The 25,944-nt window shown below is 38.3% G+C and overlaps 1 protein-coding gene across 3 annotated transcripts in view; it reads left to right on the top strand.

Moving 5' to 3' along the window:
• The window catches only part of ston2 (stonin 2), a 147,805-nt gene that overhangs the window by 100,546 nt on the left and 21,315 nt on the right, over positions 1-25,944 (top strand). For 2 of the 3 annotated variants that reach the window (XM_059961418.1, XM_059961426.1), the window contains exon 5: positions 16,597-18,903. In XM_059961418.1, the coding sequence (XP_059817401.1) occupies positions 16,597-18,903 (2,307 nt within the window). Of the gene's footprint in view, positions 1-3,944; positions 4,079-16,596; positions 18,904-25,944 lie in introns of those variants that run through there. The other variant, XM_059961431.1, reaches the window with a different exon arrangement.

The following is a 25,944-nucleotide window of genomic DNA, read 5'->3' on the forward strand; positions in this document are numbered from 1 at the left end:
GGAGACTCATCCAGAAGATTATGATGCATGAGATCCACAGTAAAATGGCCATTTGGATTCAGAACTGACTTGTCCTTAGAAGACAGGAGTAGTGTTGTATGACTTAGTAAATAGAAGAAACAGCTTGAGTGGAAATACTTTCTCTTTGAATAAGTTGATTTGTTCCCCAATTATATTTGCTATATTAAAACATTACATGGTTTTAGTTCAAATCTTAACTTACATTGTGCTGCAAAGTGATTTAACAATTAATTGTAGTCAGGGTGTGTGGGGAAAAACAAAGTAAAGTACGTGTCATTTATGAATAAGAAAATTATGCTTGCTTTGCCAGCTGACGATTTAATTTTAAGAAACCCCACCCTGTCCAGACTCTTAGTTGGCAAAAAGCAACAATAAACTGATTCTTAGACTCATAAAGCGTAGAAATGGACCCTTCACTCCAAGTCATCCATGTCAACCATGCCTTCCTGAGCTTATCCCATTCACCTGAATTTGGTCCATATTTCTCTAAACCTTTCCTATCCACGTAATTCTCTAAATATCTTTTCAAAATTACAATTGTATCCACTTCTACCAATTGCTCTGGCACCTCATTGCATTTACCCGCCATCCCTTGTGTGGAAAAACGTGTCCTTCGGGTATCCTTAAAATCTCTCCCCCCCCCCCCCCCCCAGCTCTACCTTAAACCTGTGCCCTCTAACTTTAGACTTGGCCAACTCTGGGGATTTTATAAACCTCTATAAGGGCACTGCTGATACTCTATTGCTTCAGGGGAAACAGCCCCATTCTCTTCCATCTATCCTCATAACTCAAGCCTTCCAGTACTGGCAACATACTTGTAAATCTTTTCTGGGGCCTCTAGCTTCATGACATGCTTCCTATTAATGCACATAGCATTCCAGGGTGTGGTCTGACCAATACCTCATATGCTTGTGACATGATGTCCCAACTCTCATACACAGTGCCCGATCTGATAAAGACAAGCTTACCATATATCCATATCTTCACTGCCTTGTCTATCTAGGTATTTGTAGTCCTGGCCCTGTCATGCACTTTATATGTCCTAGAGTCATAGAACACTACAACACAGAAGCAGGCCCTTTGGCCTATCTAATCCAAGCTAAATTGGCATTTTGCCTAGTCCCATCCATCCATATCCAGTCCATAGGCCTCCATATTACTTCTGTCCATGTACTTATACAAACTTCACTTAAGTGTTCAAATTGAACCTGATACACTAATCATGACAGTTACTTCTGACAAGTTCCCCTCAGGTTCTAGCCTTGCCCAATCTCAGTTAAAAAAGCCTCATAATTTTGCATACCTCTATCAATTCTCCGCTCTATGGATTAAAATCCTAACATATTCAAGTTTTCCTTATAACTTCGGTCCTCACGTCCTGCCTTGGTTTAACTTCCCAAAATTCATCATTTTGCACTAATCCATGTTAATTTCCATCTACCATTCCTTGACCCAGTTTCCCAGATGAACTGGATCCTGTTTTAGCTCTAAACAACTTACTTCACTGCCCACTACATCAGCAATGTTAATGTAATCTACAAAGTTTCTAATTATGTGACTTACATTCTCATCCCAATTGTTAATATATATGACAAACAGCATTGCACCTAGCACCTATACGTCAGCATACCTCTAGTCACAGGTCAACAGTCTGAAAAGCAACTCTTCACTACCACCCCATGTCTCCTTCCACTTTTTGTATCTATTGTTTTTGGCAGATAACCCCAGATCCCATGTTATCTAGTCTATTGGACCAACCCAGCATGTGGAACCTTGTCAAAAATCTTGCTGAAGTGCATATCGATTATTTTTACCACCCCTCCCTTGTTAATGCTCTCAGTTGCCTCTCCAATTCGATCAAAGTCTTGGGACATGATTTCTCATGCACAAAGTCTTTGTCTTTTCAAATCTATGCAGAATCTCTCCCTCAGAATTTCATCCAGTAAATTTCCTGTCACTGGGGCCTAGTTCCCTGGTTTGATTTTTCACTTTTTTAAATAAAAGCACATTCATCATCTTTAGCCATGATTAAGGATTTTTTTCGTCATTAGTCCTTTTTTAGCATTATTTATTACCTTATTATTTTTGTTGCAGTATTTATTTATTGTAATTTGTAGTGATTTTTTTTCTTATGTATTGCATTGAACTACTGCTGCTAAGTTAACAAATTTCATGACACATGCATGTGATAATAAACTTGATTCTAATTCTGAGTTTGTGCTGTAACACTGTGCAAAACAGGGTGTTTTCAATTCCCTATGTTGCTTTTCACTCTCTTGGAATACCTTTGGTCAAACCCTGAGGATTAATTCACTTTTTTTGCACCTTAACACCAACTACCTCTCTTTTTGTTTTGGGACATCATTGTTCACCTTCCTGAATGCCCTAGTATCTATGATCTACCTCTGACATTCCCTCAAATTTATGCCTCTTGTATTTACATTGCTCCCTGGGAAAAAGGCACTGCTATCCACTCTACTTAGCCTTTTATCATTTTATACACCTTTATCAAGTCACCTCTCATCCTTCTTTACTTTAAAAAGAAAACCTTATTCAACCTTTCCTCTTAAAACATGCTCTTTAATCCAGGCAGCATCCTGGTAAATCTCCTCTGCACCCTCTCTAAGGCTTTCACATCCTTCCTACAATTCCATTTGTGGTCTAATCAGAGTTTAATAGAGCTGCAACATTAGCTTATTGCTCTTAGTTTCTTTAGTCATTTACATTTTCCTGGCCCTAGTTTGTACAGTTGTCTTTTCTCACCATGGCTTCAGCTGCTGGTGAAAGGGAGCACAGGAACTGAATGAAGCTTTGGAAACAATTCACAAGCATCCTCTGACTTGTTGAGTCCCACTTTCCATAGTCCCCTCCTCACCAGGGTCCTAGAACCCACAGTCCTTCCAGTCTCTGAGTATTGATGAAGGGTCTGGGACCAAAACATCAATTGTTTGTTCCCCTCCGTAGATACTGCCTAACCTGCTGAGTTCCTCCAACATTTTGTGTGTTTTGCTCTGGATTCCAACATCTGCAGAATCTCTTGTGTTTCTTAGGTTTTGGACTTTTTTTCAGCTGAGCAGGGTCCTGTTTCTCACACCCCCCCCCCCCTTAAACTTACTTGTTTTCACTGAGAAATCTATTGTAATACTGCGCAACGTCACCGTGAATTAAAATGTCTTGGGGTCTAAACAACATGCGGCGGGACAGAAAAATTGTTTATCTGGATTTATTAGGAGTTGCTTAACCACCAAATTCCTAAGTGTGGTGGATTACTGGAAATTTGCTATAGTCATAAATACAGGAGAAAATATTTTTCAGCTTATTTTTAATGCCATGTGCCTTCACTGAGATCTTCTCGAAAATCACTTCTTTGTTAGCTATCCCACTAAACTCTCTGGCCCCTGTCTTTCACAGCTCTGCTGCAAAGCATTGTTCCTCCTCTGTCTTTGCAGTCATTCCAGGCTAATGTTGCGTATAGTCATGGACAGATCGCATTGTAGGTCTTTCCTTTGTCAGGCTGCTACAAAGAACCTTTGCTCCCTTGTAGAACGTAACTTTATGAAAATGTTATCAGAATGTTTTCTCTTGCTCAGTGTTACCGCTTGCAAAATGTGATTTAAATACAGGGAGCAATTTATTAACTAATTCCTACATGATTGTCAAGCTAGGGATTTTTACTTAGAAATTCAAACTGATTTTAATAATGCACTACCACTAGCCACTAGCATACATCCACAGTTTCTTACTTAAATTTTTATGGCCCTGCAAACCTAATACATGAATAAGTACAAGTAGTACTTCGGGAAGCTGAAATCCTGTGAAAATCGACTCACTTTTACCTTGAAAATCTTACCATTTCCTGTGTGGGTGTGCCTTGTGTTGTCTTCAAATCTATGACTTTAGCAGCTAAATGCCAGCCTGTCCCAGGCAGACAGGCAGCGGCAAGTCCTTCTCATGCATAATTTATCACATGACAAGAGAAGTAATAGTGTCGGCGAAGAATCTGCAGGGAACGCAACTACAAACTGGTCAAAACAGACCAGAACATTGTAAATCCCGAGTAAGTATTTTATCACCTTTGCTTATGTAAACTTGTAACCCAAACACTTTGGCTTCTGTAAACACATCTGTTAATAATCCAGCGAATATTGGATCTTTAGGCGTGTGTGAAGTTGTAACTCTATAGGCAATTAATTTTGGAGCTTATGTTACTTCAATAAAAATGTGTGTTATTTTGCAATTACATTGATAAGGGTTAGGTTTAGAAATTAATTCCTATGCATTGCCTGTTTTAAGTTTTGATTGAATTGAGGTGGAAATAAACAGTTTGTACTTGGTGTGAGAGTAGCGCAGCACGGGAGCAAATGTTTCAGTTCTTTTACGGGGTTTGTGCATTGTAAAAGAGTTAATTTTCACCTCCTTACAGATTGCTTTGGTTTGGATACAAATTGTTTTGTGTTTTCAGGAATAGAAAAATAATTGTTTGTGGGCATCGCAGGAATGTTAATGATTTCAGTACTTTATGAATCAGAGACTTGTGTATTCATGGGGTTGATGTATTAGCCAGCTGGAAATTTAAAAAAAAACTGTAGAGGCTGCAGCCCAATCTGAAAGAATTGAGTTGCTGGCCTGCATCGCTATCGATGCTTAGCAACTGATAAAGCTTCGTTTTTCTTTCCTAGCTGGTTTGAAACAGCTGAAGACCTCATTCCCATGTACGTTTTGCAACGCAGAGATGTCAGTTTTTCAAATTAAATGTGTTTTTACTATCCCGTTGCCAACTTTCTTTTGATTATTGCATCAGCTGCATTTTTTGAGAATGATTTGAAAACGTTTGGAAAAGAATACTGACAATTGTGTATTTACTACTTTTAAATACTGTTGTAATATTCCTCAATTGTATCCCCTATCCCACTGAACTTGTTCAGAATCTTTTCAGAGAACCCATCATTTCAGCCACTACTTTCATTACTGCTCCAGGTAGGAGTGTTTCAGTTGTGTCTGAAAGGATGTTTCCTGAATTTAATTTTATTGCCGGGAACACCGGAGTGCTGCTGTTTGTGCTCACAAATGAAGAAGAGAATAATTCAAGTATGCCATGTTATTCGTTTTAGTAACTATTTTAGAGGGAACCACGATCAGACGAATTTTACTAAAGTAAGAAATATTATTACAAGAAATTTAAGGACTATGTTGTTCTGCTGAGCATTGTGGGCATACTATGTTAATGCCGGAACAAGTGTCAACACTTGCGGACTGCCCCAACCCCTGCTATTGGTTGTTAACTCAAAGTGGGGGGAGGGTGGGTCCACTCAAGGAAAAAAAGGAAGGAACATTTGCTTGGATGCAGACTATGTGGGTGAGGTGCATAATGTACTTTATACCAGTATTTACTGAGGAGAAGGACGTGGCGGAAAGGGAGATCAGTGTTGAGAGTATTAATATGCTGGGGAGTATTCATGGACAGATTGGAAGAATGGGCATAGAAGTGGCAGATGAAATATAGTGTATGGTCATGCACTTTGGTAGAAGGAATAAAGACATAGACTATTTTCTAAACAGGCAGAAAATTCAAGAATTAGAGGTGCATAGAGATTTGGGACTCCTGGTACAGGATTAAAGGTTAATTTGTAGGTTGGGTCAGTGGTAATGAAGGCAATACAGATGCAAGGATGTAATACTTAGGCTTTATATAAGGCATTAGTCAGACACTTGGTCAGTTTTGGCCCCTTATCTAAGGAAAGATGTGCTGGTGTTGGAGAGGGTCAGGAGAATTCATGAGAATGATTCTGAGAATGAACGGGTTAACATACGAGGAGCGTTATATAGCTCTGAGCCTGTACTCTCTGGAGTTTAGAAGAATGAGGGTGGATCTCATTGAAACCTATCGAATATTGAAAGGCCTAAATAGAATCAATGTGGAGGGGATGGTTCTTATAGTGGGTTTGTCTACAACCAGAGGCCACAGCCTCAGAAAAGAGGGACATTCATTTAGGACCCAGATGAGAAGGAACTTCTTTAGCCAGATGGCGATGAATCTGTGGAGGCCAAGTCATTGAGAACATTTAAAGCAGAGGTTGATAGGTTCTTGATCAGTCAGGGCATTAAAATTATGGTGAGGCGAATAGAGTTGAGAGGGATAATAAATCAGCCATAATGGAATGGTGGAGCAGATTCAATAGGCCAAGTGGCCTAATTCTGCTCTTATGTCTTAGAGTCTTATAATAGCAGTGAATTGTACTCATCCAACTTTCACACACAGCAATGCCACAATGATCAGGTCATCTGGTATCACTTCCCTTATGTATAAAGCTTTTTAACAGAGTGCTGACTAGGTTAACAGAGCTGCATTTCCCATAATGGAACTGACCAAGTTCTTTAATAAGTTCAAAATAACTCATTTTTCTTTTGCCTTGGAAAACTGGCATTGTTTACAATTTTACAAGAATAAACAACAATTGTGGATTTCTTTCTTGGCCAGAGCAGCCTACCCTTCCCACTTCACTAAAAGATGCTCTTATGTCAGAAAATAGAAAGGTGGAATGATTCTTGAACAAAAAAACTACATCCTGATGTACTGAAATGAACCAATTTCAATAGAGAACCAATTGTTCTCTATCACTGGTCCATCATCCTGACATAGGAATCTGTAACCAACAATGATGTAATCATCAGTAGTCCTATGGGGCAGCATGGTAGCATAGCAGTTAGCACAGCACTTTACAGCACCAACTATAAGATCAGGGTTCAATTCCCATAACAGTCTGTAAGGAGTTTGTACATTCTCCCTATGACGTGGATTTCCTCCAGGTGCTCCAGTTTCTTCCTGCATTCCAAAATGACATAAGAGTTATGCTTAGTAAGTTGTGGACATACAATGTTGTTGCTGGAACCGTGGTGACACATGCAGGCTGCCCGGCATATCCTTCATGTAAATGATCCATTTCACTGTATGTTTCAATGTACATGTGATTAATAAAGCTAACCTTTTGATTTTCTTCAACCCTGTCCCTACCACTTAATGCCAATGTCTTAATCACTCAATACTGCTGCACTCCCGTTCCACCACTTCCTCAGAAAAAACAGTGCCACGTCTTCTCAAAACTCCAATGAGCTCTGCCAGTCTTACTAAGGATCAGCATTTCATAAGCAACTAATCAAGTATCACTGACACTTGACATGAAATCTGTCATCTTGCAGCAGGAGTACTGTGCAATACATAAACAATTACTATAAGTTACTGTAAAAGCATTTCAAAAAATAAATAAATAGTGCAAAGTGAAAACCGAAATATAGATTGTGATGTAGTATTCTTGGGTTATGGACTGTTCAGAAATCTAATAGCAGAGGGGAGAAAGTTGTTCCTAAAACATTGTGTGTGTCTTCAGGCTCCTCCTGTTCCTCCTCCTTGATGTAGTATCAAGAAGGGGGCATGACCTGGGTGGTGGGGGTAGGGAGGTCCTTGAATAATACTACCTTCTTAAGGCATCACCTTTTGAAAATGTTCTCAGTGATGAGGAGGCCATTGCTTATGCTAGAAGTGGATGAGCTTTCAACCTCCTGCAGTTTTTTCCAATCCTGTGCATTGGGGCTTCCATACCAGATGGTGATGTAACCAGGTAGAACGCCCTCCATGAGACGTGCAGAAATTTTCTAGCACCTTTGATGATATACCAAACCTCCTCAAACTCAAAATGAAATATAGACACTGGTATGTCTTCTTCGTAATTACATCAATATATCAATCTTCAGAAAGGTTGACACAGCAGCATGCTTTCCACTGCTGACCCCTTGAATAACAACTGCTGTGTGTTCTCCCAACATCCCTTTTCTGAAGTCCACAATTAATTCCTTGGTCTCAATGACGTGGAGTACAAGATTGTTTTTGAAAACCACTAAACCAGCCAATCAATTTTACTCCTGTATGTATTCTCGTCAACATCCGAGATCTTGCCAACAACAGTTGTGTCGTTGGCAAATTTATAGATGGCATTTGAGCTGTGCCTAACCACACAGTCATGGGTGTACAGAGAGAAATGCAGTGGGCTAAGCACACATCCTGGAAGTGTGCCTGTGTTGACTGTCAGTGAGGCGATGTTATTTCTGAACCAGGCTGACTGTGATCTCCCAATGAGGAAGTCAATGATTCGATTGCAGAGGCAAGTGCAGAGGCCTAGATTTTGAAGCTTGTTGATTGGTCCTGAGGGGATGATTGTGTTAAATGCTGAGCTGTAATCACTAAACAGCAGCCTGAAGTAGGGTTGCAAGTATACAAGGTGTCTGCTACATACAACAGTCTCAGGTATCTGTTACATCTGCAGACTCAGACGAAGGTCAGAAACATGCAGAGTTATACAGCACAGAAATATTTCTTTCAGCCCAGCTTGTCCATGCTCACAAGAGATCTATCCGAAGATGCCACCTCAGTGCTGTAGGACTGTCTTAAAAGCGCAGACAGCAGTATATTCAGGGAGGTGGCTACCTACGGTCATCATGTTAACACTGATGAATATGTGAGATTGTTCAATGGCTACATTGAGAATGTTACATGTCTGCATACTCAAGTAAATGTCTAATTCCCTTTTAAATGTCACTATCCTATCTACTTTCACCTTTGGCAGCACATCCCAGGCACCTGCACCTCTCTAATTAAAAAATATTCAGGAACTTTCATTCCTCATTTAAACTCCCCCACCTTAAAGCTATGCTTTCTAAAATTTGACATCTCCACCCTCGGGAAAAGGACTGATTATCTACCCTGTCTATGCCTTTCATAATTTAATATACTGTACTTCTTTTAGGGCACCCCTCAACATTCCAGGGAAGCTAATTGAAATTTGTCCAATCTTTCCTAATACGTAATACTTTCTAATCCAAGTGACATGCTAGTAAACTGCTTCTGCACCATCTCCAAAGTCTTTACCTAATTTCTGTAATGTGAAAACCAGCAATGCACACAATACTCTTAAGTGTACCTGAACAAAGTTTTATACAGCTGCAGAGTGACTGCCCAAATTTTATATGCAATACCCTGACTAAGGAAGATAAGAATGCTTTATATTGCCTTTACCAACCTATCCACTTGTATTGCTGCTTTCAGGAAGCTATGGAATTGCACCAGTGGACTCCTCTGTATACCAATTTACCAGCCATTTACTGTATACATTCCCCTTGCTTTTGGCTTTACTGTGATATCAAGAAGCCAGAAATGTTTGCTTTCCTTCCAAAAGAAATGTAAGGAAAAGACCTGTTACAATAATCTCTTCAGGTATGCCTGCTAATTAAAGGGGAAACCATTCCTGACAGAAACAAACCAAAAAAACTACAGATGCTGGAAATCTGATATAAAAAGCAGAAAATGTTGGAAGCATTCTGCAGATCAGGCAGTTTCTGTGGAATGGAAACATTATTGATGTTTCAAGTTATAGAAACTCAAACAGAACATAATAGAATAGGAAACAACTATACCATGGCTATGTATCTTTTGCTTATCAGTGTGTAGTGTAGCATGATAGCAGAGTGGTTAGTGCAACATGTTACATTAACAGGAATCTCCAATAGCCATCTGTCAGGAGCTTGTATGTTTTCCACATGACTGCATGGGTTTCCTCTGGGTGGTCTAGTTTCCTCCCAAATTCCAAAGATGTGCAGTTGGAGTTGGTGAGTGTTGGACATGCTATGGTGGCGACATTTGCAGGCTGCACTCAACCCAATCCTTAGACAATGTTGGTCATTGATAGAAATGACACATTTCACTGTATGTTTTGATGTTTCAATATATGGTACATGTGTCAATTAAAGCTGATCTTAATCATAATCTGAAGTAACAGTACACAGTAATGAAAAATAAGTACATTACTATGAAACAATTTGTGTGATGCAGTACACTAGGTGTCTTGCAGAAATTCAAAAGCTATGCTAATGCAAGGGAACCTTGAGATTGTTATCACTTATGTTATATAAAATAGTGGATTAGTCAAATTGATGTGCAAAATTGAGATATAACTTCCATGCATTGTTTAAGATAATGTAAACATCTTACATAGCCCAAGTTTAGAAGTAGTCTTTTTAAGCAGCAAAATAATTAGCTGCATAATCATTAGAAATGGATTGAATAGCTGTAAATTTGCCCACTCATTAGCACTAAATTAATTACAACAAACAATTAATGCAGATATTGTACTTTCTAAGATTCCGGGCTACTTTATTGTAGAAGAGAAGTGAGATTTCTGTCGTACCTGTAAATGTGACCAAGGCATGAGCAATGCTGAGATTTGGAATCAAAATATATTGCCATGTTTGCTTAGATAAGAACATTAATGTAATTAATGTATAGCATCACATTATCTCAACACAATAAAGATAATTTTCTGTTTAAAAATTGGTTCATAAATAGATATAAATTCCAGAATTCTTTTCATAATTTGGAAGTTGTTTCTTTTCCCTGCAAAACACAGTGCCATCTGCCACAGGTGGAAATTAAGGCATAAAAATGTATTATTTTAAGTTTAAAATAGTTCACAACTTACTGTGTAATTTATTGAGGAAAGCAAACTTCTCCTTGCAACATTTCTTATATGAAATGTAATACTTGTTTTTGAAATATTGCTAATGTGTCTTTTGTATTTTTGTGGCCTTGAGAGTGGCTTTGAGAAAGATCTATTATGAGAGGAAGGAAAGTTGTAACAATTTTTTGGAGGAGACTTCAACAGGAAGAATATTTAGCTAAATGCCACAGTTGAAAATACAAAGAAAGCTCTATTGAAACTAAATCCTTATATACTATGTGCAGTATTTAACAATTGCTACAAGCACTTCCTTGATGGCCTCAGATAAATAGAACAGTTGGAAAGATGTTGACTCATTTGGACCAGGAAGGTGTTCTAGTTTAGATCTCATCTCTGTGGTGCCAGTTACCTAAGTCAGTATTTCCCACTGATTAATTCAGTACAAAAGAAAGGGTCCAGTTTTGATATATGATAATGCTGAAATTGGTTTATTAGGACAAGAACTGTTATGATGGGAAACAGCTTTTTTTCCCCAGGCTGTGAAACTATGGAACTCCAAGTTTCACCATGTATGAAGCGCCAGGAGCATTATACTGTCTATTTGTTTAACTTGGGTTGTAAATACACTCTATGCTAAATTAATCTTCTGGAATATATTTTATTATTTCTTAATTTATTTGTGGTAATATTGCTTAGTGTTGTGTGTGAGTTATATGTACTGTGTTGTGCACCTTTGTTTGGCCAAATGTTGTTTTGTTTGGCAGTAAAATGTATACAGTTGAATGACAATAAACTTGAATGTGAACTTGTCACTGAAGTGCAGTGAAAAGCTGTCTTACAAACTGTGCATGTACAGTAGATCAACTCATTACACAGTACTTTAAGATAATATAATGTAAAACAATTTCAAAATGCAGAATAAAGTGTAAAAGCTACAGAGTAGGTGCACTGCAAGTAAAAGTTAAGGTGCAACTCATAACAAGGTAGATTTCCTCAACATCCTTCCAAAACAAATTCAATCAAGAAATTATTGGTAATTGTTTATTAGAGCTCAAGAATTTTCATATTGCTTCATGGATACATTAGCCAACTTTAATATTTTTGCAAAATGAGCAAAGTTGGACTGATCTGTGAACCTTTAAAACATGAATTTTAATTTATGAAGCGGAAAACATTGCATATAGATGTGGTTAGTGTTATTTCTGAATTGTGGAAAAGTTTTACTTTCAGTGGAATGTAATAACAGTGACTTAAGGTAAATAACTATACTCTTTACAAGGAGAACAAAATGATTATTTATTCTTGCTGCAGTTGTTGTTACAGTTTTATAAAATGAAATTCTGGCGTGACAGCTTTTTGACTGTTGTAATTGAATGCAATAGCAATCAGGAATATGTGCTATTCCTGTGCTATTTGACTCTATCAATAACCCAACCCTGATCAATTTGAACACAACCCTGTATTTTTTTCTCCTTTCCCAAAAGAAAGGTACATGCAGATTTTTACACTTGTGCACTAAGTCAGATGAAAGAATCATGCCTTAAAAAAGGCATACATCCATGCAAAGGTGTGATGGTCAATAGTCCATAAATATATTTTTCCAGTTAATATGTAAACCACCTGAAGATTAAATGCCATGCTGGAATTAAGGACTGTTGGTTATATATTAGGAAAGTCTGAGGTGGCCTAAAAAATTCTGAATGCAATATTAATAGATTTTGTTTCGCTATTATTTTTCTTTTAGTACAATAATACTAGCATAGTAATTAGGCCCTGTGGCAATGTTTTCTTCATTCCAATGAGAATTCAGTTCTTTTAATGCAAAGATTGTAAATATGAAATTAAGTAATGAGTTTTTAAACAGTAGCAATCATTTTCAAGTCACTTTACTCAAATTTAGGTTTGGAAGCATCCAATCAGAGAACCAACTGTAATAATTGCAATTTGGTTCTGTGTATTTTATTGCTGTAAAGCAAAGTAATGATCAGCTTATTTTCAGGAGTTAAAAGAAACATAAAGGAATATGTATTTTTTACTTTGCTTATGATTCTTGTGTCAGTTTGAATTTTTTTAAAATCTACCATACTTTATAAACATTTCAGAAATGTAGTGGTATTTTGCATGAAATAAGCATTAATCTTATCAAAGCTATTTTGTCATTGGAGGCTAAATATGCAAATAAATAGTAGAAACAAAAATGAAAAGGCTGGTGAATTAATATTTCATTTTCAATCAATATAAGACTAACATGCAGTAATATTTTCATTTTATGTACAAATTGTTTGCATTATAACAGTAGTTTTTTTGTGTCATAGACTGTAATGCATTTGAATGCTAATTGGTTTAGCTTCAGTGCTATTTTTCATTCAGTAATATAGAACTAGCATGTTAATTTACCCTGATGGCAACTGCTTTTCTCAATTAATGTTAATTGTATTCAATCAATTGACATTTTTTGTTTAAATGGAAGTACACTAGGGAAGAAGAGAATAAGCTCATTTAGTAGGACCATTGTATGGAATGCTAAGACTAGCAATGATTTAGTTTCAATGTATGAAATTGTAAGACTAGTAATTTAGCTTCAGTGTTCTACCTTGTCAATCTAAGTACCTTGGGCAACACACACAAATGCTGGAGGAGCTCAGCAGTTCTGAGAAAAGAGTTTCAGCCTGAAACATCAACTGTTTATTCCCCTCCACAGATGCTGCTTGGCCTGCCGAGATCCTCTGGCATTTCGTGAAGTAATAGCATCAATCTCAGATAAGAATGTGTAAAATAATTAAAAGCTCTAAGATGTTTATGCCTGCCCCTCAAGGAAATCCATGTAAAAACAATCATTGGAGCTTATATTACATGATTTGCATCTGAGCAAACAGTGCATCCTCCGAATTCAGCACCAGTTTTGTCTGATAAAAAGCAAAAAATGCTAGAAATATTAGGACAGGCAGCGTAAATGGGGAGAGATGGTGTAATTGCTTTAAGAACAAAGAACACGTAATAATTAGCACTACAACATAATGCAGGCCCTTTGGTCCACAATGTTGTGCCTGGCTTTTAGCCTACTCTAAGATCAAGTTCAAGTTTACTGTCATTCAACTGTATACTTGTTTATGACCAAGTGAAACAAAGTTCCTTTGGACCAAGACACAGTAAATAGAACTCATACACATTAACACACAAAGTAATACACCTTATAAATCAACAATTAATAAGGTGCATTTACGACACAAGTTAAAAAGTAAACAGTATAACATGACTGGCACTTCATAAGTGATGAGACCTTGGTGGTCTCACAGCCTAGGGTAAGGGCTCCCAACTTGGGGTCCATGGTTGTGAACCCCTGACTTAGGGGAAGAAAAAGTTACTTATCCTAACAGTCCTTGCCTCCTGCTTAATTATAGGGGGTCAACAAAGTTGCGGGACAGATGGGCGATGTCCTTGATAATGCTAAGGTCTCTGCATACATAGTGCTCCTGATAACTAATCATCCATGGGCCTATCTTAATTTCTTAAATGCTCTTTAAGCTAGTTTCTTTTTAAAATGGGGGGGAAATAGATGTTTACTAAATGCATTTATATACTTTTATTTCAATTTTTACTATTTGCTTCTTTATCTGAAACACTTTAGTATCCAAATCAAAAATGCTAGGTGGTCTCAGGTGAAAGACTGTTCTCAGAGAAAAAGATCCATTTAAGAAATTTGAACCTGATCATTCTGTCAAACCAGACCTATAATGTTTTGGCATTATTCTAGAAGTTCTCAGAGACAAAGAATTTGAGTGGTTGATGATTGATAAAGTACGGCTATCTGGTTAACTTCTTAGCATAGCCTTTTCTGGCAAATTGCAGAAGTATTTGTCTCATTATTAGGCATAACTAAGGTAACAAAAGACTGAAGGCTGCCTGTATTTGTCTGCATTTTTCTAATACATTTCAGTTGTTTTCTATTATAGATTTTCATGATTATTTGTATTACACAAGCTTTTATTTTGGTCTTTTCACTTCTACAATGTCTAATGCTTGAACATTTTCCTGTTGGAGTTACTTCCAATTAATTGGTATTTCTTGAATTGTCCCAATGCAATTATAAAACATTTCTTCCGGAGCATCACAAACACTGTTCAACTTCAAAGCTTATGCAAAAAGATATGTAAAAAAACTGTCTTAGTTATGGCTAGCATAAATTTTGTGTTGCCTTAATACTTCTAACCCTCCCTACATATGAATTGCATTGCATTTTTTTTTTGTTAAATACATCATTGCCAAGAATTTTCTTGGAACAGGATAAGGGTTTTCCAGATTTGCTGACTTTGAAAAGATGATAAAGGCTTTTGCCAGTCTTCCAATGAAGCTACAATGAGAAGAACTTGGCATGGAATCGCCAGCTACATGTATAATAGAGACACCATGATTAAAGTATAATGAAAAATATGCATTGTAATATCTGAAGCTCTAGGTCTGAGAGTCCACTAGGGTAGTCAGAGGTTTGATATCTGCGAATCCACAAGTTCATTGGGTGGGAGGGAGGAAAGGGGCTTGATTTGCTGCTGTTGTTTTGATGTTGTTGCTGCTTGTGTTGTTCTGCTGAACACTGTGGTATGCTATGTTGGCACCGGAATGTGTAGTGACACTTGCAGGCTGATCCCAGCGCGCCCTTGGGTTATGTTGGTTATAAATGCAACCTTGGTATGATCTGGCTGAGGAGTATTGGGTAAAAGCATTGAATAGGGTTCATTCCTTGTCATCATGTGCTAGACTGGGGCTCATACAATTTAACGTTTTACACGGTGCATTTAAGTAAAGCTAGGTTTGCTGACATATATCCTGGGACGGACGCTGGTTGTGACAGGTGTTTCTTCTCTCCGGCTAGTTTAGTGCATGCATTTTGGCCTTGCCCTTGGCTTGATGGCTATTGGGCACTGGTTTTTAAAATTATCAGTGAGGTTTTGGTGGTGACACTGAGACCTTGCCCGCTTATACCTGTATTTGGTGTGGCAGATGATGGTTTGGGTTTAAATGCAAACTAGTCGGGTATCATTGCATTTACATCGCTTTTGGCCCAAAGGAGAATTTTGCTGGTCTGGAAATCTGCCACTCCCCCATCTGCTGCTGCATGGTTAGAGGACGTAATGTTTTTTCTGAAATTAGAAAAGATTAAATTCACTCTGAGGGGGTCTGTGGAAAAGTTCTATTCAAAATAGGGACCTTTCTTGTCATATTTTGGGAGTTTTAAGGAATTACCTACTAGTTGAGGGCATTTGATTGTACTTGGGAAGTTGCTTCCCTTTTAACATGCATATGGTTTACCTCACAGGGTGGTTGATGAATTGTAATATGAGTGTATTCTGGATCATCTGACATGTTGTGGATGTGTGGGCCTTCGTCCTGAAGTAGTGTGGGGGTATGGCTGTGAAATGTCCGTACTTGTATTTGTGAAGTGTTGTATTGTAAATACATTAGCTGCCATGGTATGTTCAGGGAAGGTGGGTGAGGGGAGTTTTGTTTAGGGGTAAGATATAAAAGCAAAATGGAGGAAAATGTAATGCATTATATATTCTGTAATGTGTCATTCCTTCAATAAAAATAAATATAAATGCAAATGCCACATTTCACTTGATTCGAGTAGGATTTTAGGCAGCCACCACATTGTCCTTGACAGATTGGGCTCAGGGTCCAGTGGCATGAAATGCAAGCTCACTGCTAAGGTCTCCGTTGGATTACTCTTTGTCTGGAGCCTCCCCTTGACCTTACCACAATAGGTGACTCTAGCAGTCGCTCTGCTCCAGATAGCTAAATTCCTGATGTCATCACTCCACCACGATAGAATGATGATCCTTGGAGAAGTTCACTGTATTTTGCTGTATGTTTTGAAGTACATGTGATAAATAAGTGAATCTGAATATGACTTATACATCTTGTTTACCAACTCATTAACGGTCACTTCAAGCTGCTTACCTTTTTGTATTCAAAATATGTTGACATGACTCATTTCTTGTCTTTACTTTTTATTTGTATACATTAGTATTCTGTGTTGTTTTTAACATTATTTTCAACTTTTTTTTCTTTTCAGAAACTGGCTCATTTTATCATGATCATAATGAAACAAGTGTGGAATCAGTGAACAGACACCCAGATAACACACAACTGAATGAAAGCAGAATGTCAACAACACGCTTTTCAACCTGGGTCACTTTTGACGATGATCCTGAACCAACACAAAAATCACTTTTAAAACGGGGAAATTCTCATTGCTATGTAGATCAAGAAAAAGTTGAGACATCCTTGGGGCCTAAAGGTGATGTAGAAAAGGCAACATCAATAAATAATCTGTTGGATTTTTCAACGAAGGAGAAGAATGATGTATTTTCGCTAAATAGACCTGCCACAAATCCCTATTCACCAACACGTACCACTAACCCATTTTTGGATGAAGCTCTACGTGATGTCCAGCCATCGCCAATCAACCCATTTCAAGCATTCTTTGAGAAAAAGGAAAGTCCTGGTGTAATCAATTCATCACAAAACAACTCTCAGATCTGTCAGCAGGTAAATGGATCTGACTGTCCATTTAGTGGTGCAAACATCATTAGGCAAATAGATTCTACTATGACATCCAGCAGAAATCAAAATGATCAGTGGACTTCAGCTGATTTCCAGAATTCTTCAGATTTAGTGTCACTATTTTCTGAAATAAATAATCAAGAGGATTCTGTTTTCAGAAATTCACCAGTCTCAGTTTCTGATATAAAAGTCAATAACCAAAGGGATTCTTTTGTATTCACTAATGCCGTGGATCTTATTTCCCCATTATCTGATGGAAAAGCCAATATACAAAAGAATTCTGCTGTTTTTGAGAGTTCTCTGGATCCAGCCTTTCGATTTCCAGCCGTAGACGTGGACAATCGAAAGGACTCAGTTTTCAGAAGTTCATCAGATTCTGTTTCTCCACCTTCTGATATGAAAATCAGTAGCCAACCAGATTCTGTCATGACATTTGGTCATTCTCCAGATTCTCCATTTCCTTGTTCTTACATCAATGGTCAAAGAGACTCCATTATTTTCAATAATTCTCTAAATCCTACATTTGTAGATGACTCAATGAATTGTAGCCTTCAAAATGAAGTAGTTTCTCAACTCAAACAAATTAATATTATGGATCCAGATCAGGTTAACTGCCCTACCTTAGCTGATGACCCCTTCAATTCTCCAGAGGCAGAAAGCTATGCAGATGACCTTTTCCATCTTCCCCCTAGAGATGGGTGGACAATGATGTTGCGAATACCTGAGAAAAAGAACATAATGTCATCAAGACACTGGGGTCCTATATATGTTAAAATGCTAGATAATGCACGTTTACAGCTCTTCTATGAAAAAGGTCTTGAAAAGCCTTTTAGGGAGATCCAGCTTCAGAATTTCCATGAGCTGTCTGAGCTCAAACTTCAGAATTTTGATGAAAATGGAAAAATACATACTATAAGAATAGATCAAGTATTATATAAGGAAAAGCGTAAGTACCATCCCTTGTCAACAGTAGTTCAGGCACCTGTTAGGGTGCAGGTAATCAAACTGGGCACCACCTGTTATGAAGATTATGTAAGCTTTGTAACCACAGTTCAAGATACTCTAATGAAACTGCCAAGTACCAGAGAAATTTGTGCCAATTACATTGAAGAGGAAATAACAGTGAAAGTACAAGATGAATTTCGAGGTATTGTGGCCAAAGGAGACAACAAGCTTGTCCAACACTGTGTTGTCACTCATATCAGTATTCTGGCTTTTGTTTCTGGGATGCCAGAATGTCGAATAGGCCTCAATGATGTTCAGATGAAAGGAAATGAAGTTGTTTCTAGACATGACATTATTCCCACAACCACAACCAAGTGGATTAAAATAAATGACTGTCATTTCCACAAATGTGTTGATATTGATGAATTCAATAATTCCAGATTAATTAAATTTTTACCATTGGATGGTCATAAATTTCAGTTGATGCATTTCAGGACTACTTTTAGTGAGAAGGCTCTTCCATTCTCCCTTAAAACTTTGGCTTCTGTTAAGGGAGCTGAAGTGGAACTTCAGTCTTGGTTGGTGATGTCATCAGGATTTGTGCCCAATCGAGACCAGCTTGCCGCCATGCCTTGTGAAAATGTGATGATCCGGTACCCTGTCCCAATGGACTGGGTTAAGAACTTCAGGCGAGAAGGAGTCTTGCGAGAGAAGTCACTCAAAGCTAGAGTGAATAGAAGTGCCAGCTTTGGTAGTGCAAGCATGTCTGGCTCTGAACCTGTAATGAGAGTAACACTGGGAAGTGCCAAGTATGAACATGCTTTTAAATCTATTGTATGGAGAATCAATAGGCTTCCAGACAAAAATTCAGGTGAGTTATCAATGACTAGAGCTCTGCTGTAACTGTTTCTTTTAACTATTCTTTACCAAAATAAGCCCTTGGTTAGAATGCATAGTAAAGGAAACAAAAAAAAAGCTATTAATTGCATCTTCAGACACATACTAAATGAAAGAAAAATACTTTCCAACAGAATTTGGTTTATTAGCACTGACATATGTTGTGAAATTTGTAATTTTGGCGACAAATAAAACGTTAAGTAAAACATCCTTTATAGTTAATGAAAATGCTGAAATAATGGAAATGTAAAGAAGGAAACACTTAGAAATTCCAGTGTACCCATAAGATTTTTGTCCCACTGCAAAAGACTTCAGCTGTGCCAAAAGTCTCTGAAGCATTAGACCTGGTGCTGCACATTTTTTGTACTTGCAAATTTAGGCCTTCTTTTCAAAGGTGGTCCTCATCAGTTGGTTGTCCACAGCATTTGAACAGCAGGTAATTGGAGACAGGGAGAGAAGTAGATGATATTTGTGAGGCAGTTTAAGGACAGTCATGTTGGTTTTGAGGCAGTGCAGGGAAGGGTCACTAGATTTAATCTTGGGATAAAGGGATTGATGTATTTTAGGGTTTATGAAAATGAGAGACGATTTTTATTGAAGTGAAAAATTAGAGCAGCTTGAAAGGTGCATACTGAGCATTTCATCCAGTGGGAGCATTTAAAACTGGGGAGAGGGGTCCTTTTAAGAAAGGACACAAACGTGAGGAGGTAACCTTTTTTCTCTCTGGGTATATGTTAACTTGGTAAATTGCTTTATTATTTTTACATACACAGTGAATAGCTTTGTTTGGCCTGCCATTCATACATATAATTTCATTACATCAGTGTATTCAGGTAGTACAAGGGGAAAACAATAACGTACCGAATAAATTGTTACAGTTACAGAGAAAGTGCAGTACAGGCAGACATTTAAGTTGCAACGAGGAATATTGTGAGGTCAAGAGTCTATATTGTCATACTAAGGAACTGTTCCATTGATAGCTTTTCTATCTTCCGCACAGTGGGAGAGGGGGAAACAGGAGAATGTCCAGAGTGGGAGGGGTCTTTGAATATGCTGGCTGCTTTGCCAAGGGGGAGAAAGTGTAGATGGAGTCAGTGGAGGGGAGGCTGGTTTCTGTGATCTGCTGAGCTGTGACAACAAATCTCTGCAGTTTCTTGCCATCATAGGCAGAATGGTTGCAGTACCAATCCATAGTGGATCTGGGAAGGATGTTTTCCTGGTGTATTAACAAAAACTGATTTAGAGTTCAAGAGGACTCGTCAACTTTCTTTAGCCTCGTGTGGAAGTAGAGGCCGTGGTGAGCTTACTTAGGTAATGGCATCTACAGAGCACTGAGCAGGTGATATATTCATTACAGAGAGATATTGGTGCTACAGGAGCCTCAAGGGATATCAGGTGAGAGTGATCTTATTGAATGACAGAGCAGGCTTGAGTGATTCTTTTTTTTGTCTACCACCTGCTTCTGTTTTGTTCTGTTCCTATGTGACTTGCATCCGAAGGTCTCACCAGATGTTTTTATAATGATTAAAACAAGTCTTTCTCCCTCAGATCTGATGTGCCCTTAGTATTCAGGGTGAGCAGACACCTAATTTATTATCTCTGAATGTGTGATGAGAATACCACCAAACTCCCATGTCACTTCTGAAGGCAATTAGTATCGGTCTTGCTGACAGCTTTATCATACTTGTTTATACACAAATGTTCCTCTACAGCAGCAGTAAGGTATTGAAGTCAGCTCAAAGTAACGTTCTAGTTTTATCAAGAATGTGAAGGAATTATATACAACTTTCAACAGTGAGGCAGACCAGTCAGGCTGATTGTGGCAGTACTGTAATTTCTGTACCCGATGAGCATGCTGTCATATTCATTCACTTACATACCCTTCTTTCCCCTCTTTCCCCCTCCCCTCTTCCCCCCCCCACCTCTCCCATCCCTCTTCTCTCCCCCCTCCCCACCCCCTCTCACACTCCCCCCTTCCAGACCCCTGCCCTCTTTTTCCCTGCCCTCTGCAGCTGTCTTTTCTGAATACCTTCTTGGAATTATTACTAGTTTTTCTTTATACTATGTCCCCTGTTTTGTAATTGTCTGCAAAATATTTAACATATTTCTTTCATTTTTATCCAGTCAAATATGTTCACAAGAGTTACCTCAGTGTTTTGTGGGCAAATGTATTTTCAGTCTTTCCTTCTAAAAATGTCATAAATCTTATTTATATGTTTGAATGCATCTCATTTCTTTAATATAGAGGTGAGTGTTGTACCATTTAAGTAACTGATTAACACAATGTATCCTGACTATTGCAACTTTTAATTCAGAATCAGGTTTACTATCTCTGGCATATGTCGTGAAAATTGTTAACTTAGCAGCAGTAGTTCAATGCAATACATAATATAGAAGAAGAAGAAAAAAATAATAATAAATAAATAAGTCAATCAATTACAGTATATGTATAATGAATAGATTAAAAATTGTGTAAAAGCAGAAATATATATTTAAAAAGTGAGGTAGTGTTCAGAAGTTCAGTGTCCATTTAGGTATCGGATGGCAGAGGGGAAGAAGCTGTGCCCTCAGGTTTCTGTACCTCCTACCTGATGGTAACAGTGAGAAAAGGGCATGTCCTGGGTGCTGGAGGTCCTTAATAATGGATGCTTCCTTTCTAAGACACCACAATTGTAAATAAATTTATAGTTAAATATTTTAATTCCTAACTGTAAATGGAGATATACATAGGTATTGGAACTCATTTAATTTCTGTCTTGATGCTGTATCAACAATTGTAACCAGCACGAAATGCCCAGAATAATTGCCTCTTGCACTATTTTGCTGAACATGATGATCATGGTTAAGTAGGGTGTCTGCAAAAGTAAGGCAATTGCTTCACCATTAATAATCAAACTAACATTAAAGAGGCAGGACAATTAACAGCCATCTAATTGTACCAGATAAATTCCAACCTTTATTCTGCATTAACATGCATTAGCTCTTTGTTACAGACCGTTGTAGGCATAGCCATCAGAAACTAACAAATAACTAACTGTTATGTTCAAAAAAAGATGAAATGTTCCATGGTCAAACTTTCCCAGATGTACTGTGTGAAGCTGCTTGAAAGAATATAGTACAATTGATGTAACATTCTGATCTGGATTTGTGCTTCATCCACTGCAGTGATTTGAGCAGATAGACAAACACTTAAAACACAGTGCTGTACTCTAAAAGTGTTGCCTTTCAGATGAGATTTCAAGCTAAACCACTGTAAGAGAGTGCTATAACAAAATAGGAATTCTGGAAGTACTCAGCAAATCAATAGCAACAATGGAAAGGAGTTAATGCTTCAGATCAATGAATCTTCATGTGATAGTTTGCTATGGTAGCATTGTCCACTGTAGTGGATGTAAGTTTTTTAAAAATCCTAATCAAAGTAAATTTATTGTCAAAATAGGTATATGTCACCATATACTACCTTGAGATTCATTGATTTACAGGTACTTACAGGAAAATAAAATACAATTAATTTATTTTTAAAATACATATAAACAAAGACAGAATGTGCAATGTGCAAAAACAATTACTTTAAATAAAATAAACTTTATACATAATAAAAAGTGAATGTACAAGAATAAATTGTTCAATACCTTTTCATTATTTACATTCACAGTCAAAGTGTTCTGTACTGTATTACATTCATTAACGTCAATAACACTTATGTGGCACTCTGGGGTGTTATAGCACTGCAGTGCCTGAGGGGCTTCCTCATCCAGCCTGGCCTCTCCATCTCCAGGAGCAGAAGAACCTGACACCGGTCCTTCTCCCACTGAACCCTTGTGGCGACGGCACCAAGTTTCAGTGCGTCCCTCAGATCATAGACCTGCACCCTGTCGGCAGTATTCCTCCACAGACATCTCAATGTACCAGCAGACCAAAGGCTATCTTTCACTGAGTTGATGGTCTGCCAGCACCACTTGATGTTCATCTCCGTGTGTGTACTTAGGAACAACCCATCGATCAGAGAGCACACACAAAATGCTGAAGGATCTCAACAGGCCTGGCAGCATCTTTGGTAAAGAGAACACAGTTGACTTTTCAGGCTGAGTTCCTTCATCAGGTCCTGCTGCCTGGCCTGCTGACTCCTCCAACATTTTGTGTGTGTTGCTTGCTTGGATTTCCAGCATCTGGAGATTTCTTTTTTTCATAGATCAGAGTCCTCTGTCAGAATTGTAGATCTGTCATACAACTGCATGGGATGAACCATGACACTAGCCCTTGCATCTTTCTCCACAGCCTCTTTGCAAAGCTACAGTCCATGCAAATTAAAAAGTGACAATAATGCTGAGAACATACATTGTAGAGTCTTTGATAGTGAGTCTGTAGGTTATGTAATTCAGGAGCCTAATGGTTGTAGGCGGTAATAACTGTTCCTGAACCATGTGATGTTGGACCGAAGGCTTCCCAATGGTAGTAGCAAGAGAGCATAACCTGGGTAGAAACATAGAAAACCTACAGCAATAGGCCCTTTGGCCCACAAAGCTGCATCGAACATGTCTTTACCTTAGAAATTACCTAGGGTTACCCATAGCCCTTTATTTTTCTAAGCTCCACGTACCTATCCAGGAATCTCTTAAAAGACCCTATCATATCTGCCTCCATCACCATCACCAGCAGCCCATTCCATGCACTCACTACTCTCTGTGTAAAAAAAAAAAACACTTACCCCTGACATCTCCTCTGTACCTACTCCCAAGCACCTTAAACCTGTGTCCTCTCGTGCTAGCCATTTCAGCCCTGAGGGGAAAAGCCTCTGACTATCCACAAGATCAGTGCCTCTCACCATCTTGTACACCTCTATCAGGTCACCACTCATCCTTCGTCGCTCCAAAGAGAAAAGGCCGAGTTCACTCAGCCTATTCTCATAGGGCATGGTCCCCAATCTAGGCAACATCCTTGCAAATCTCCTCTGCACCCTTTCTATGGTTTGCTACATCTTTCCTGTAGTGAGGTGACCAGAGCTGAGCACAGTACTCCAAGTGGAGTCTGACCAGGGGTCCTATATAACTGCAACATTACCTCTCGGCTCTTAAACTCAACCTACGATTGATGAAGGCCAATGAACTGTATGCCTTCTTAACCACAGAGTCAACCTGCGCTACAGCTTTGAGGGTCCTATGGACTCAAACCCCAAGATCCCTCTGATCTTCCACACTGCCAAGAGTCTTACTGTTAATACTATATTCTGCCATCATATTTTGATCTATCAAAATGAATCATCTCACACTTATCTGTGTTGAAGTCCATCTGCCACTTCTCAGCCCAGTTTTGCATCCTATCAATGTCCCGCTGTAACCTCTGACAGTCCTCCACACTATCCACAACATCCCCAACCTTTACTAACCCATCCCTCCATTTCCTCAACCACTAAGAGTCATGGTCCCAGAACAGATTCCTGAGGCACACCACTAGGTACCGGCCCCATGCAGAATATGACCCGTCTACAATCATTCTTTGCCTTCTGTGGGCAAGCCAGTTCTGGATACCCAAAGCAATGTCCCCTTGGATCCCATGCGTCCTTACTTTCTCAATAAGCCTCGCATGGGTACCTTATTAAATGCCTTGCCGAAATCCACATACACTACATCTACTGCTCTACCTTCATCAATGTGTTTAGCCACATCCTCAAAAAATGCAATCAGGCTCATAAGGCACGACCTGCCTTTGACAAAGCCATGCTGACTATTCCTAATCGGGTTTTGCCACTCCAAATGTTCATAAATCCTGCCTTTCATTATCTTCTCCATCAACCTACCAACCACTGAAGTAAGAAAGTGTAAAGTAAATGAATCCACTGCATTAGATGAAGGTTTTCTGTTGTTCTGACAAATAATTATTTGTCAACCAGCATCACTAAACTACCTGATGAAGGGTATCGGCATAAAACATCAATCTATTCCCTTCAATAGTTGCTGCATGACCTGCTGATTTCCTCCAGAATTTTGTGTGTGTTACTCTAGATTTCCAGCATCTGCAGAATCTCTTGTGTTTGAGGTCACAGAACTATTGCTGTTTATCTTATTACAGTTTGTGGGACTTTTCTGTGCCCGATTTAATAATCGTTTTTACCTTCAGGTCAACAGTGATTGCTTTTCAAAAAGCTCTTTAAAACATCCTAAAGATTTCAACGGCATTTTTATCTTAAAATATTTTTAAAAATGCAATCTAGTACATGGAAGTAAAACTCCGGTCGCTCCATTTTTGTTAAAATAAATTCTTTGGATTGAAATACTTATTTTAAACCATATTTGATTCCATTAAGTAGTTGGTTGATTTAAAAGCATTGCATTAGTTCTTTTGAAACTATTTCTGCAAAAACCTAACTAAAATCCATTAGCCTCCTGTCCTGAAGGCATCTCTGCTCCTGCACTGAACAAATCAGTCAATGAAAATATCATGCCTGCACTTCTGTAGTCTAGGTCAGTGCCTCACCTTAACTCTGAATCATCAAGGGAGTTTGAATTTTGTTTATAAGCAACTGATAAAAGAGCTGTTTCAAAAATTTCCAAATGATTGAAGCTACAGTACATGTCCAGGCTTTGCCCTATTAATCATACTGCAGTGTTCCTGGATAAAGGAAATTATGCACGCCATTGTAATTAAATTCTGCCTGCAATTATGCAAGACATGACAACCTCTGTTATTAGTAAGAAACTGAAAAAAATCAGCATGGGAACAGACTTTTTACTTTGCCATTTTGTAACATTAATGTAAATTGTTCTTGCTCTTGGAATTGTCAGTCTGTATGACTCTTCAGCCCATAGTATGTGCTAACCACCATGTACCCATATGTACTAACCCCATTTTCCAACATCAAACTGTGTCTTTCTATATAATGGTATTTCGGATTCTCATCTAATGTATAGAAAATTTCTAACAACAACCTTAAAACAGATTTCAATAGGTACAGGTGAGAATTTTTTCATCCTCACTAAATAACTGGGAATTTACCCTAAAAGTATGTTCTATGTTA

Source organism: Hypanus sabinus, chromosome 2, assembly GCF_030144855.1.
Source record: "Hypanus sabinus isolate sHypSab1 chromosome 2, sHypSab1.hap1, whole genome shotgun sequence".
NCBI lineage: Eukaryota > Metazoa > Chordata > Chondrichthyes > Myliobatiformes > Dasyatidae > Hypanus > Hypanus sabinus.